The sequence below is a fragment of the Triticum dicoccoides genome, chromosome 7B (genome assembly GCF_002162155.2).
Source record: "Triticum dicoccoides isolate Atlit2015 ecotype Zavitan chromosome 7B, WEW_v2.0, whole genome shotgun sequence".
In the NCBI taxonomy this organism is placed as follows: domain Eukaryota; kingdom Viridiplantae; phylum Streptophyta; class Magnoliopsida; order Poales; family Poaceae; genus Triticum; species Triticum dicoccoides.
This window is the reverse complement of record NC_041393.1, coordinates 123063428-123079666: the sequence shown is the minus strand read 5'-3', so window position 1 is coordinate 123079666 and position 16239 is coordinate 123063428. Positions and strand designations below refer to the sequence as shown.

Here is a 16239-nt window from a genome sequence, read left to right as displayed (position 1 = left end):
TCCTTTGGGCACAAGATGAGGAGGTCACCGGAGGGAAATGTAAGGTGGGCTGGAAGGTGGTCACCATGCCGGAGCGTATTGGGGGACTGGGCATCCATGACCCTGTTGGAAATATGCCCTAGAGGCAATAATAAAAGGATTATTATTATATTTCTTTGTTCATGATAGTTGTCTTTATTCATGCTATAATTGTATTATCCGGAAATCGTAATACACGTGTGAATACTTAGACCACAACATGTCCCTAGTGAGTCTCTAGTTGACTAGCTCGTTGATCAACAGATAGTCATGGTTTTCTGACTATGGACATTGGATGTCGTTGATAACGGGATCACATCATTAGGAGAATGATGTGATGGACAAGACCCAATCCTAAGCATAGCACAAGATCGTGTAGTTCGTTTTGCTAGAGCTTTTTCAATGTCAAGTATCTCTTCCTTAGACCATGAGATCGTGTAACTCCCGAATACCGTAGGAGTGCTTTGGGTGTACCAAACGTCACAGTGTAACTAGGTGACTATAAAGGTGCACTACAGGTATTTCCGAAAGTGTCTGTTGGGTTGACACGGATTGAGACTGGGATTTGTCACTCCGTATTACGGAGAGGTATCACTGGGCCCACTCGGTAGTGCATCATCATAATGAGCTCAAAGTGACCAAGTGTCTGGTCACGGGATCATGCATTACGGTACGAGTAAAGTGACTTGCCGGTAACGAGATTGAACGAGGTATTGGGATACCGACGATCGAATCTCGGGCAAGTAACATACCGTCTGACAAAGGGAATAGTATACGGGGTTGCTTGAATCCTCGACATCGTGGTTCATCCGATGAGATCATCGAGGAGTATGTGGGAGCCAACATGGGTATCCAGATCTCGCTGTTGGTTATTGACCGGAGAGCCGTCTCGGTCATGTCTGCATGTCTCCCGAACCCGTAGGGTATACACACTTAAGGTTCGGTGACGCTAGGGTTGTATGAATATATGTATGCAGCAAACCGAATGTTGTTCGGAGTCCCGGATGAGATCCCGGACATTACGAGGAGTTCCGGAATGGTCCGGAGGTAATGAATTATATATAGGAAGTGCTGTTTCGGCCATCGGGAAAGTTTCGGGGTCACCCGGTATTGTACCGGGACCACCGGAAGGGTCCCGGGGGTCCACCGGGTGGGGCCACCTATCTCGGAGGGCCCCGTGGGCTGAAGTGGGAGGGGAACCAGCCCCTAGTGGGCGGGTGCGCCCCCCCTTGGGCCCCCATGCGCCTAGGGTTGGAAACCATAGGTGGGGGGCGCGCCCTACTTGCCTTGGGGGGCACTCCACCCCCCTGGCCACCGCCCCCCTTGGGAGATTAGATCTCCCAGGGCCGGCGCCCCCCCTGGGGGCCTATATAAAGGAGGGGGAGGGAGGGAAGCCGTACCCTGTGTCTTGGCGCCTCTCTCCCCCTGCTACACCTCTTCCTCCTCCCGCAATAGCTTGGCGAAGCCTTGCCGGAGTTCTGCTGCATCCACCACCACGCCGTCGTGCTGCTGGATCTTCATCAACCTCTCTTTCCCTCTTGCTGGATCAAGTCAGAGGAGACGTCACGCTGACCGTACGTGTGTTGAACGCGGAGGTGCCGTCCGTTCGGCGCTAGGATCTCCGGTGATAGGATCACGACGAGAACGACTACCTCAACCCTGTTCTCTTGAACGCTTCCGCACGCGATCTACAAAGTGGTATGTAGATGCATCTCTCTCCTATCATTCGTTGCTTAGATGAACTCATAGATGGATCTTGGTGAAACCGTAGGAAAATTTTTATTTTCTGCAACGTTCCCCAACAGTGGCATCATGAGCTAGGTCTATGCGTAGTTCTCTAATGCACGAGTAGAACGCAAATCTGTTGTGGGCGTAGATCTTGTCAACTTGCTTGCCACTACTAGTATTTTCTTGCTTCAGCGGTATTGTGGGATGAAGCGGCCCGGACCGACCTTACACGTACGCTTACGTGAGACAGGTTCCACCGACTGACATGCACTAGTTGCATAAGGTGGCTAGCGGGTGTCTGTCTCTCCTACTTTAGTTGGAGCGGATTCGATGAAAAGGGTCCTTATGAAGGGTAAATATAAGTTGACAAAATCACATTGTGGTTATTCGTAGGTAAGAAAATGTTCTTGCTAGAACCCAATTGCAGCCACGTAAAAGATGCAACAACAATTAGAGGACGTCTAACTTGTTTTTGCAGCAATTGTCATGTGATGTGATATGGCCAGAAGTTGTGATGAATGATGAATGATATATTGTGATGTATGAGATCATGTTTTGTATAGGAATCATGACTTGCATGTCGATGAGTATGACAACCGGCAGGAGCCATAGGAGTTGTCTTAATTATTGTATGACCTGCGTGTCAATGATTTAACGCCATGTAATTACTTCACTTTATTGCTAAACCGTTAGCTATAGTAGTAGAAGTAATATTTGGCGAGCAACTTCATGGAGGCACGATGATGGAGATCATGATGATGGAGATCATGGTGTCATGCCGGTGACGAAGATGATCATGGAGCCCCGAAGATGGAGATCGAAGGAGCTATATGATATTGGCCATATCATGTCACTACTTTATATAATTGCATGTGATGTTTATTATGTTTTATGCATCTTGTTTACTTAGAACGGCGGTAGTAAATAAGATGACCCCTTATAATAATTTCAAGAAAGTGTTCCCCCTAACTTTGCACCGTTGCTAAAGTTCGTCGTTTCGAAGCACCACGTGATGATCGGGTGTGATAGATCCTTACGTCCACATACAACGGGTGTAAGACAGTTTTACACATGCATAAACACTTAGGGTTGACTTGATGAGCCTAGCATGTACAGACATGGCCTCAGAACACAAGAGACCGAAAGGTCGAACATGAGTCGTATGGAAGATACGATCAACATGGAGATGTTCACCGATGATGACTAGTCCTCTCACGTGATGATCGGACACGGCCTAGTCGACTCGGATCGTGTAACACTTAGATGACTAGAGGGATGTCAAATCTTAGTGGGAGTTCACTAAATAATTTGATTAGATGAACTTAATTATCATGAACTTAGTCTAAAATCTTTGCAAAATATGTCTTGTAGATCAAATGGCCAACGCTCATGTCAACATGAACTTCAACGCGTTCCTAGAGAAAACCAAGCTGAAAGATGATGGCAACAACTATTCGGACTGGGTCCGAAACCTGAGGATTATCCTCATAGCAGCCAAGAAAGCATATGTCCTAGAAGGACCGCTAGGTGAAGCACCCATCCCAGAGAACCAAGACATTATGAACGCTTGGCAGTCACGTGCTGATGATTACTCCCTCGTTCAGTGCGGCATGCTTTACAGCTTAGAACCGGGGCTCCAAAAGTGCTTTGAGCAACACGGAGCATATGAGATGTTCGAGGAGCTGAAAATGGTTTTTCAAGCTCATGCCCGGGTCGAGAGATATGAAGTCTCCGACAAGTTCTATAATTGTAAGATGGAGGAAAACAGTTCTGTCAGTGAGCACATACTCAAAATGTGTGGGTTGCACAACCGCCTGTCCCAGCTGGAGATCAACCTCCCGGACGAGGCAGTCATTGACAGAATCCTTCAGTCGCTCCCACCGAGCTACAAGAGCTTTGTGATGAACTACAATATGCAGGGGATGGTGAAGACCATTCCTGAAGTAGTTTCAATGCTGAAGTCAGCAGAGGTTGAAATCAAGAAAGAACATCAAGTGTTGATGGTCAATAAGACCACTAAGTTCAAGAAGGGCAAGGGTAAGAAGAACTTCAAGAAGGACGGCAAAGATGTTGCCGCGCCCGGTAAGCCAGTTGCCGGGGAGAAGTCAAAGAATGGACCCAAGCCTGAGACCGAGTGCTTTTATTGCAAAGGGAAGGGTCACTGGAAGCGGAACTGCCTCAAATACTTAGCGGACAAGAAGGCCGGCAACACTAAAGGTATATGTGATATACATGTAATTGATGTGTACCTTACCAATACTCATAGTAACTCCTGGGTATTTGATACCGGTGCTGTTGCTCACATTTGTAACTCACAGCAGGAGCTGCGGAATAAGCGGAGACTGGCGAAGGACGAGGTGAAGATGCGCATCGGGAATGGTTCCAAGGTCGATGTGATCGCCGTCGGCACGCTACCTCTACATTTACCCACGGGATTAGTTATGAACCTCAATAATTGTTATTTAGTACCAAGTTTGAGCATGAACATTGTATCTGGATCTCGTTTAATACGAGATGGCTACTCATTTAAATCCGAGAATAATGGTTGTTCTATTTATATGAGAGATATGTTTTATGGTCATGCCCCGATGGTCAATGGTTTATTCTTAATGAATCTCGAACGTAATGTTACACATATTCATAGTGTGAATACCAAAAGATGAAAGTTGATAACGATAGTCCCACATACTTGTGGCACTGCCGCCTTGGTCACATTGGTGTCAAGCGCATGAAGAAGCTCCATGCTGATGGACTTTTAGAGTGTCTCGATTATGAATCATTTGACACATGCGAACCATGCCTCATGGGCAAAATGACCAAGACTCCGTTCTCCGGAACAATGGAGCGAGCAACCAACTTACTGGAAATCATACATACTAATGTGTGTGGTCCAATGAGCGTTGAGGCTCGCGGAGGATATCATTATGTTCTCACTCTCACTGATGACTTAAGTAGATATGGGTATGTCTACTTGATGAAACACAAGTCTGCGACCTTTGAAAAGTTCAAGGAATTTCAGAATGAAGTAGAGAATCAACGTGACCGAAAGATAAAATTCTTATGATCAGATCGTGGAGGAGAATATTTAAGTAACGAATTTGGTACGCACTTAAGGAAATGTGGAATCGTTTCACAACTCACGCCGCCTAGAACACCTCAGCGTAACGGTGGGTCCGAACATCGTAATCGCACTCTATTGGATATGGTGCGATCTATGATGTCCCTTACCGATTTATCGCTATCATTTTGGGGATACGCTCTAGAGACAGCTACATTCACTTTAAATAGGGCACCGTCTAAATCCGTTGAGACGACACCGTATGAATTATGGTTTGGGAAGAAACCTAAGCTGTCGTTTCTAAAAGTTTGGGGATGCGATGCTTATGTCAAGAAACTTCAACCTGAAAAGCTCGAACCCAAGTCGGAAAAATGCGTCTTCATAGGATACCCCAAGGAAACCATTGGGTATACCTTCTACCTTAGATCCGAAGGCAAGGTTTTTGTTGCCAAGAAGGGATCCTTTCTGGAAAAAGAGTTTCTCTTGAAAGGAGTAAGTGGGAGGAAAGTAGAACTCGATGAAGTACTACCTCTTGAACCGGAAAGTAGTGCAGCTCAGGAAAATGTTCCTGTGGTGCCTACACCGACTGGAGAGGAAATTAATGATGATGATCAAGGTACTTCGGATCAAGTTGCTACTGAACTTCGTAGGTCCACGAGGACACGTTCCACACCAGAGTGGTATGGCAACCCTGTCCTAGAAATCATGTTGTTAGACAACGGTGAACCTTCGAACTATGAAGAAGCAATGGCGGGCCCAAATTCCAACAAATGGCTAGAAGCCATGCAATCTGAGATAGAATCCATGTATGAAAACAAAGTATGGACTTTGACTGACTTGCCCGATGATCGGCGAGCAATAGAAAACAAATGGATCTTTAAGAAGAAGACGGACGCGGATGGTAATGCCACCATCTATAAAGCTCGACTTGTCGCTAAGGGTTATCGGCAAGTTCAAGGGGTTGACTACGATGAGACTTTCTCTCCCGTAGCGAAGCTTAAGTCCGTCCGAATCATGTTAGCAATTGCCGCATACTATGATTATGAGATATGGCAGATGGACGTCAAAACGGCATTCCTTAATGGTTATCTTAAGGAAGAGCTATATATGATGCAGCCGGAAGGTTTTGTCGATCCTAAGAATGCTAACAAAGTATGCAAGCTCCAGCGATCCATTTATGGGCTGGTGCAAGCATCTCGGAGTTGGAACATTCGCTTTGATGAGATGATCAAAGCGTTTGGGTTTATGCAGACTTATGGAGAAGCCTGCGTTTACAAGAAAGTGAGTGGGAGCTCTGTAGCATTTCTCATATTATATTTAGATGACATACTTTTGATGGGAAATGATGTAGAATTCTTGGACAGCATTAAGGCCTACTTGAATAAGTGTTTTTCAATGAAGGACCTTGGAGAAGCTGCTTACATATTAGGCATCAAGATCTATAGGGATAGATCGAGACGCCTCATAGGTCTTTCACAAAGCACATACCTTGATAAGATTTTGAAGAAGTTCAAAATGGATCAGTCCAAGAAAGGGTTCTTGCCTGTATTGCAAGGTGTGAGATTGAGCTCGGCTCAATGCCCGACCATGGCAAAAGATAAAGAAGAGATGAGTGTCATTCCCTATGCCTCAGCCATAGGATTTATTATGTATGCCATGCTGTGTACCAGACCAGATGTAAACCTTGCCGTAAGTTTGGTAGGAAGGTACCAAAGTAATCCCGGCAAGGAACACTGGACAGCGGTCAAGAATATCCTGAAGTGCCTGAAAAGGACAAATGACATGTTTCTCATTTATGGAGGTGACGAAGAGCTCGTCGTAAAGGGTTACGTCGATGCTAGCTTCGACACAGATCTGGATGACTCTAAGTCACAAACCGGATACGTGTATATGTTGAATCGTGGAGCAGTGAGCTGGTGCAGTTGCAAGCAGAGCGTCGTGGCGGGATCTACATGTGAAGCGGAGTACATGGCAGCCTCGGAGGCAGCGCATGAAGCAATATGGATGAAAGATTTCATCACCGACCTAGGAGTCATACCCAATGCGTCGGGGCCAATCACTCTCTTCTGTGACAACACTGGAGCTATTACCCTTGCCAAGGAGCCCAGGTTTCACAAGAAGACCAGGCACATCAAGCGTCGTTTCAACTCCATCTGTGAAAATGTTCAAGATGGAGACATAGACATTTGCAAAGTACATACGGATCTGAATGTCGCAGATCCGTTGACTAAACCTCTTCCGCGAGCAAAACATGATCAACACCAGAACTCTATGGGTGTTCGATTCATCACAATGTAACTAGATTATTGACTCTAGTGCAAGTGGGAGACTGTTGGAAATATGCCCTAGAGGCAATAATAAAAGGATTATTATTATATTTCTTTGTTCATGATAGTTGTCTTTGTTCATGCTATAATTGTATTATCCAGAAATCGTAATACACGTGTGAATACTTAGACCACAACATGTCCCTAGTGAGCCTCTAGTTGACTAGCTCGTTGATCAACAGATAGTCATGGTTTCCTGACTATGGACATTGGATGTCGTTGATAACGGGATCACATCATTAGGAGAATGATGTGATGGACAAGACCCAATCCTAAGCATAGCACAAGATCATGTAGTTCGTTTTGCTAGAGCTTTTCCAATGTCAAGTATCTCTTCCTTAGACCATGAGATCGTGTAACTCCCGGATACCGTAGGAGTGCTTTGTGTGTACCAAACATCACAACGTAACTGGGTGACTATAAAGGTGCACTACAGGTATCTCCAAAAGTATCTGTTGGGTTGACACGGATCGAGACTGAGATTTGTCACTCCGTATTACGGAGAGGTATCACTGGGCCCACTCGGTAGTGCATCATCATAATGAGCTCAAAGTGACCAAGTGTCTGGTCACGGGATCATGCATTACGGTACGAGTAAAGTGACTTGCCGGTAACGAGATTGAACGAGGTATTGGGATACCGACGATCGAATCTCGGGCAAGTAACATACCGTTTGACAAAGGGAATAGTATACGGGGTTGCTTGAATCCTCGACATCATGGTTCATCCGATGAGATCATCGAGGAGTATGTGGGAGCCAACATGGGTATCCAGATCCCGCTGTTGGTTATTGACCGGAGAGCCGTCTCGGTCATGTCTGCATGTCTCCCGAACCCGTAGGGTCTACACACTTAAGGTTCGGTGACGCTAGGGTTGTATGAATATATGTATGCAGCAAACCGAATGTTGTTAGGAGTCCCAGATGAGATCCCGGACGTCACGAGAAGTTCCGGAATGGTCCGGAGGTAAAGAATTATATATAGGAAGTGCTGTTTCGGCCATTGGGAAAGTTTCGGGGTCACCCAGTATTGTACCGGGACCACCGGAAGGTCCCGGGGGTCCACCGGGTGGGGCCACCTATCCCGGAGGGCCCCGTGGGCTGAAGTGGGAGGGGAACCATCCCCTAGTGGGCTGGTGTGCCCCTTCCTTGGCCCCCCCTGCGCCTAGGGTTGGAAACCCTAGGTGGGGGGCGCACCCCACTTGCCTTGGGGCGCACTCCACCCCCCTGGCCGCCGCCCCCCTTGGGAGATTAGATCTCCCAGGGCCGGCGCCCCTCCTGGGGGCCTATATAAAGGAGGGGGGAGGGAGGGCAGCCGTACCCTGTGTCTTGGCGCCTCCCTCCCCCTGCTACACCTCTTCCTCCTCCCGCAATAGCTTGGCGAAGCCCTGCCGGAGTTCTGCTACATCCACCACCACGCCGTCATGCTGATGGATCTTCATCAACCTCTCCTTCCCCCTTGCTGGATCAAGTCGGAGGAGACGTCACGCTGACCGTACGTGTGTTGAACGCGGAGGTGCCGTCCGTTCGGCACGGTGATAGGATCACGACGAGAACGACTACCTCAACCCCGTTCTCTTGAACGCTTCCGCACGCGATCTACAAAGTGGTATGTAGATGCATCTCTCTCCTATCACTCGTTGCTTAGATGAACTCATAGATTTGGTGAAACCGTAGGAAAAATTTTATTTTCTACAACGTTCCCCAACAGACCCAACGAAGTTCGCAAGTGCACTGCGGCTCCGGTGGCTTTGGCTCTCCTGGACGCAACCAGGCTGCCCGTGGGTCGGCACGGGCACTCCTTGCGAGTTGCGACGCTGCTAACCGTGCCCTGTTCATAGCCTATACGGCAGTCACCATTGGTGATGGTGCAACAGACTCCTTCTGGTCCTTCTTGTGGCTGGGAGGCAGGCAGCTGTGCCTGGCGTACCCTGCGGTTTTTGCCCGACCCATCAGGAAGAACATATCAGTTTAGGAGGCGCTGCATGAGGGTCGATGGATACTTGACCTTCGCCATGGTGACTACGATAGCATCATGCACTTGTGCTTCAACTGGCAAGGGAGATTCAAAGCACTGGCATTACATTGAAAGAGGGGAGGGATGGCGCGATCAGATGGACCTTATGCAGCTCCGTGTAGTACACTGCGCGCTCTGCATATGATGCACAGTTCGAGGGTAGCCCGGCAATCAACTTCATGAGATCAATCTAGAAGGTTTGGGCACCAGGCAAGATCAAGATGTTCCTCTGGCTGTTGCACCTGGATAGGCTCTAGTGCAATGACAGGCTGCAACGACGTGGATGGAACAAGAGTTACTTCTGTCAACCATGTATGAGGAACCTCGAGACCTCGATGCACCTCTTTTGGGAGTGCCCAGTCGCCATTCAGGCGTGGAACAAAGTGGAAACCTGGGTTGGATACAACGTCTTGGCACACACCAGCTAGAGCACGGGGAGAACAACAGTCGAGCGTGTCCAGATGATCATCGACGAGGCAACCCCAGATACCAGGAAGGGAACCAAATCGATGCTCGCCTTTGTCGCCTGGCAAATATGGCTCGAGCACAACGCGTGCACATTCAGGGGGAGATACCAAGCACGAGAAGCATCACCGATGCCTGCCGCCGGGACATGGAGCAATGAAGGATCGCCGAAGCAAGATGCATCGAGCACCTCTTTGGGGACATGCCATGAGAGATTGCGTAGGTTAATTGCTAGCGTAGGAGCATCCTAGGCTGGTCCTGTAACTCATTTTCTTTCTTTCCACCGATCACTTGATCAACACTTGTTTTCCGCACTCTCTCTCTCTCTCTCTGCTAATGAAATGAATGCCAACACCAGCTGGATATTTCAAAAAAAAAAATATTGCCGCTTCATTTTATAAATAAATAAATCTTACCAGCAAACGTGACCGTGTGTTGCAACTAGAGACAAAAATATTACGACCTAGCCAACTAAGTATGGATCAATACCTTTACATATGAGCGTCCTCTATTTTAACATGAGGGCCCCATGTTAACACTTATCTTTCTTCCCACTCTAGCTAATGATGGCCGCGATGTTCACATGATCACAATGCATTCAATGTGGTAAATCTCAAGGTTATGAGCTTCCCACTGCAAGCCACACTTATCATTGTGTCGCGCAAGGGAATGTTTAAAACTGTAAAAAACAAATCTCATCAAACACGAACTACAACCAACGCCTAGACATATAAAGACTTTCCAAAACTAATAAAATCCTAGTCATAAAACACATCATGAACGCCTACTACGAACATTTGTTATGTTGAGACGATCATTTTTTTGAAATGCATGAACATTTTTCGAATTCATGAACATTTTTTGACTCAACAAACAATTTTTGAATTAATGATTTTTTTAAAATGGGGGAACAAAATTTGAAATTTGTGATATGTTTTTCAATTTTTTTGAATGTCTTCTAAAATTTCATGGACATTTTTTCAGATTCATGAATATGTTTTGAATACACGATCATTTTTAAAAAATCATGAACATTATTGTATTCCCCGACCATTTTTTCCAAGTCATTCAAGATGGTATTTTTTTCTTTCATGGACATTTTTAAAAATTCCCGGATATGATTTGAATACACGACCATTTTTGAAAATCATGATCATTTCCATTTCGAGCGAGATTTTTTTTGAAGTCGTGAATTTTTTTCATAATATACAGCCAGTTTTTAAAAATCACGCGACATGGCCCAACCCATGAGCGTGTGCGGTGAGGAGATAAAAGGAGAGAGAAAAGGTAGGCCACGGGATCAAACCCGGGTCTCGAGCGTGGAAGATTGTGTGCTTAACCATTGTGGCACTTCTGTGCTTGTGAAATATGAAGGCCTCGCGGTATAAGAACTATACTCGGTGGCGACTTTAAAAAAATTGATTTGTTTTCTTCACTTATGAGTGGCATAGTAGGTAATTTATGAAAACTATGGGGGGCAATTTTTTGATGGGTGGACAGAAGCACTAATCACTTTATTATTATGTATAGATATAGATTAAACATAAATGGGGATCTTGTCTGACACATTCTCCAGAATACAGTCAGAGGAACAGAACATCAAACTTTACATAGTTCATCCCCCATTCCCACCTTAGCTAATCTATGCGCACCACTATTCACACTTCGCCTGACCCACATCACTTTAAACTGTTGGTAACTCCTGAGCATCCCTTGATCCCTTCGATGGTTGGTCCCAATGCTGAGAGTTTTTTTTGAAAAGAGGCAAGGATTTGCCTCATTCATTAAATAAGAGGAATAGAGTTTACATTCATGTTACAACCGCAACATCCGAAATAAAAGTGATCTACTACTCTCGCGACATTAGATATCCTTTTTCTTGATATTGGCGAGGAGGACCATCGGCGGAGCACACTTCTGAAGGAACATTCGTGCGTTTCTCCCGTTCCAAATGGTCCAGGCTAAGAGCTTGCTGAGCGAGGCCATCACATTCCTGTTGGGGATAGATGTGTCGGAAAGGCCCACCCACCAATCTTTGATGTTGTCCGAGAGATGCCATGAGGAAGTGTCAATGCTCATCAATTGCATCTAGTCCTTGACTAGTCCCCAAAGGCGGATGGAGAAGCGGCACTTGTAGAAAAGGTGGTCAACAGACTCTTGCTCCCGCTTGCAAAGTGTATAAAGGCCATAATTTAGCCATCCGCGCTTCTCCAATCTATTCTCCGTCCAAACCTTGCTTTGAATAGCCACCTAAGTGAAGAACTTGACTTTGGCAGGAGCCTACCTTCCATACAATGTGTTCCATAGGGATTTAATTGTGCCAAGGAATTGCACTTTGTATGCCGACTCGGTCGTGTATTGCCCGCTAGTTGTGTGCTTCCACACAATATCATCCTCGACAACTACTTCAAGATGGAAGCCATGAAGCGTTGTCCACAGGGTGACAAACTGACGCAATTGATTTAGCGAAAAGGAGGCCGAGATCGTTATTCTCGAGACCCCAAGCATCATTGTTGAGTGCTTCACTCACCTTCCAGTTTTTCCTCTTGGGCGCCTCGTAAATCAGAGGTCCCTTGACTTGCGGCCATTCACCCATGGTGCATGCTAGAAAGGCGTCCTTGCTCCATTTCCAACAAAGATGGACATGAAGGCATAGAACAAGGCGGAGTCCATCTTGTCGCAGGGCTTTCCATTGTCCACCCAAAGCTTGGTTGGATCTTTTCATTCAAACCACAACCAATGCAAGCGGACAACCCGATAAATTTCTCCGTGTTAAGTATGCCAAGGCCACCAAGATCCTTTGGCCGGCACACCGTGTCCCAATTCACCTTGCATTGTGCACCAGTCGTTTTGTCTGTGTCTTCCCAAAGAAAGGCTCTCTCGAGCTTGTTTATGTTGTGCAACGTGGACGGTGGCACTATGAGCGGTGTGATGGAGAGGATGAGTTGCGAAGACAACACCGATTTCACAAGGGTTCTTGTCCGATCTGTTTAGCATATTCACCATGCCCAGGTTACCAAGCTCCAGATGAAGCTTCTGTGTGTTAATTTCCAACTTGAACAGCTGGTGTACATGCATGAATCTCCACCCTCTCTGGATCAGAAGACCAACCGAAGAGATGGCAACCAGGGGCTTTGTAAGCTCCCACATGATCATGTAACACTACTCCCCCTCCTCCTTTGCATCTGTGTTTAGATAAAGCTCCATTCGTGTTGGCCTTGGTCCATCCATCATTCGGTACCTCTCAAGCCTGATGGACCTTGGTTTGCTCACTCTTGCCTCACGTGCATGAACATCATCCCATTCCTTCACGTAAGCCAAGATTATTATTTTTTCGCGGGAAAGATTTTCAATTTATTCATCTTCAATCATGTTAGTACAACGAACACCAGAAATAATAAAAATTACATCCAGATTCATAGACCACCTAGCCACGACTACAAGCACTGAAGCGAACCGAAGGTTGACTGCATGATATTGCGTGGCTCGGCTATTCTGCGTCCGTCTCTTGCCTCATTCCGCGCTAACCAGAGGCCGTATGCTACTTGTACCATCATCGATCTCTCCTCTTCTGCTGCGTCTGCGAACCAGGAGAAAAGAAAATTAAAAAAATTAAAAGGAAATAAAAGACCATGAAAAACAGAAAAAGAAAAAAGGGAAAATATAAATGTAAGAGAAAGGAAAAACCAGAAGGAAAATAAAGAGAAAGGATAAAAATCAGGGACTATGGGCCTGCCCATACAGAGGACATGCGCTGAATACGGGCCGTGTCGTGTGGTTGGAGCCGCGGGGCCGGGCACTGTTGCGTTACGCCGCGTTGCATATCTGGCCCAACAAAATAAACCGATTCCGGGTCCGCGCCGCAGCGATCTCGTGGGCCATGGCCGACTCCAGAAGAAGAACCCACTTCGTGACGGGTTCGGTCGTGTCAGCTTTGAAATACGGAGAGGGGCTCGCAGGTCGCAGCCCCCGCTCATCACGTCATCACGTCTTCACGATCGCTCACAGTTTGAGTTGAGGCGCCGACTTAAGAAAGAGTCGGTCATGGCGGCGGCCATGGAGATCGAGGTCTCGGCGGACGACGTCGCGTACGAGGAGGACGTCCTGCGCGATCCCTTCAGGCTGTCCGGCTGGCTGCGCTACCTGTCGGCTCGTCGCGCGGCGCCGCCGGCGAAGCGCGCGGCCATCTACGAGCGGGCGCTGCGAGCCCTCCCCGGGTCGTACAAGCTGTGGCACGCCTACCTCACGGAGCTCGGCGACGCCGCGCGCGCGCTGCCCGTCACCCACGCCGCTCACGCCGGCCTCGACGCCGCCTTCGAGCGCGCGCTCGCCGCTGGCATGTCCCGGATGCCGCGCGTCTGGCACATGTACGCCTCCTCGCTCCTCCACCAACGCCTCCTCACACGCGCCCGCCACGTGCTCGACCGCGCGCTGCGCTCGCTGCCCGTCACGCAGCACCACCACGTGTGGCCGCTTCACCTCCGCCTCGCCTCCCTGCCCGACTGCCCGGCCCCGACCGCGGTCCGTGTGCATGGCCGCCACCTCCAGTTCGATCCTGACCACGCGGAGGATTTCATCGCCTTCCTCGTCTCTGCCGGCAGATGGCGGGACGCCGCCCAACACCTCGCCGCGGCCATCGACGACGAAGGATTCGTGTCCGTCAAGGGCACAACGAAGCGCCAGCTACTGCCTGACCTGTGTGGCCTGCTCGCCCAGCACCCAGAGGACGTCGCCGGGATGCCGGTGGACGGAATCCTCCGCGGCAGCATCCGGAAGTTCCCCGAGGAGGCCGGCGTGCTGTGGACAAGCCTGGCCAGCCACTACGCGCGGAGAGGCCTCCACGGCAAGGCTAGGGATGTGTTCGAGGAGGCCATGACCACGGCGACCACCGTCAAGGACTTCCGGATGGTGTTCGACGCATACTTGCACTTCGAGCACGCCATGGCCGCCGCGGAGCTCGAGCTCTGCCAAGCGGACACCGTCGACGTCCAGGACTGCTGGCTCGCCGACAGGGACAGCATAGACTTGGCGATGGCGAGGCTGGAGCGGCTGCTCGAACGCCGGCCGGAGCTGCTCAACAGCGTCCTGCTGAGGCAGAACCCGCACGACATCCAGGTGTGGCACGAGCAGGCCAAGATCTTCCACAAGGATCCCGCGAGACACGCCGCGACCTACGCGGAGGCCGTCAGGACCGTCGATCCGGCGAAGGCGACGGGGAAGCCGCCGCACACGCTCTGGCTGGCTCTCGCCAAGATGTACGAGGACCGTGGCAGCGTCGACTGCGCCCGAGACGTCCTCCACAGAGCCACGCAGGCAAACTTCACGGCGGCGGAGCACCTCGCCGCGGTTTACTGCGAGTGGGCCAATATGGAGCTGAGGCACCAGGATCCCGAGAGGGCCATTGATCTCATCCGGCAAGCGACCACGCCACCATCGATCGAGGCCACGACGCGCGCCGCTGCTGCCGGCGGCGAGGACGTTCGGGCGAAACTGCATCGGTGTCTCAAGCTGTGGCTCGTGTACCTAGACCTGATGACAACACACGGGTCGCTCGAGTCCGCCTGTGCCGTCTACGACAAGATGCACGACCTCGGCGTCATCACGCCATTGCTGGTGCTGGACCACGCGTCCCTCCTCGAGCAGCACAGCCGGTTCGAGGACGCGTTCCGTGTGTACGAGCGGGGCGTCAGGTCCTTCAAGCACCCGCACGCCGACGCCATATGGGAGGCGTACCTGACGAGGTTCGTCCAGCGGCACGGGAAGAGCAGGCCGGAGAGGGTGAGGGACCTGTTCCAGGCGGCCGTCCTGCAGTCGCCGCCGGAGAGGAAGAAGGCCGTGTACCTCAGATACGCGAGGTTCGAGGAGGACTTCGGCCTCGCGAGCCGCGCAATGAAGGTGTACGAGGACGCCGCGAACGCCGTCCCTGCCGGCGACAGGCTCGGCGTCTACGAGGTGTACGTCGCGCGGGCTACCGAGCTCTACGGCCTTCTGAAGGCGAGGGACGTGTACCAGCAGGCGATCGTCGGCGGCGGGCTGCCCGACGAGGGCGCGAGGGCGATGTGCGTCGGGTTCGCCGACCTCGAGATCGTGCTCGGCGAAGTCGCGCGCGCTCGGGCGTTGTACGCATACGCGGCGGCCTTCACGGATCCCAAGGTTTACCCTGAGTTCTGGAAACGGTGGAACGACTTTGAGGTGCTACACGGCGACGAGGGTACGTTCAGGGAGATGCTCCGCGTGAAGAGGACCATGGCGGCCGTTGCCAGAGACGGAGCAGGGGCGCGGGGTGAGATCCGCACCGACGCCGGCGTGGTGGAGCAGGGGCTGCGCCCGTGCGCCGGCCAACGTTTCGACGGTGCTCAGCAATGCAAGCGGATACGTCTAGTGTAGTTCTTTCTTTTTTCTCGTCGACACTTGACATGACACGTTAGTTGTGTTGTCCGGTTCTAGTATGTGCTATCTCCAGATCGTTGATGTATCATGTATGTACTCACATTCTTGAGCACCTTTTTGGGTGAAATGTACTCCCTCCGCGTTAGTGTCAAAAACGTCTTAAATTATGAGACTGACGGAGTACTATTTCGAGTTTGTTTACTAATCTTCAAATTTCGCATGGATCAGATGATTTCGG

The 16239-nt window shown here is 49.6% G+C and overlaps 1 protein-coding gene across 1 annotated transcript; it reads left to right on the top strand.

Annotated features, from left to right (window-relative positions):
* Nucleotides 1–13667: 13667 nt before the first annotated feature.
* LOC119336881 (pre-mRNA-splicing factor syf1 homolog) lies at nucleotides 13668–15998 on the top strand. Its single transcript, XM_037608962.1, has one exon. The coding sequence runs from the start codon at nucleotides 13668–13670 to the stop codon at nucleotides 15996–15998; it is 2331 nt and encodes a 776-aa protein (XP_037464859.1).
* Nucleotides 15999–16239: the final 241 nt, after the last annotated feature.

Bases quoted from the DNA above. Each gene is read 5' to 3' on its own strand.
- LOC119336881 (XM_037608962.1), top strand. From the start codon at position 13,668: ATGGAGATCGAGGTCTCGGCGGACGACGTCGCGTACGAGGAGGACGTC.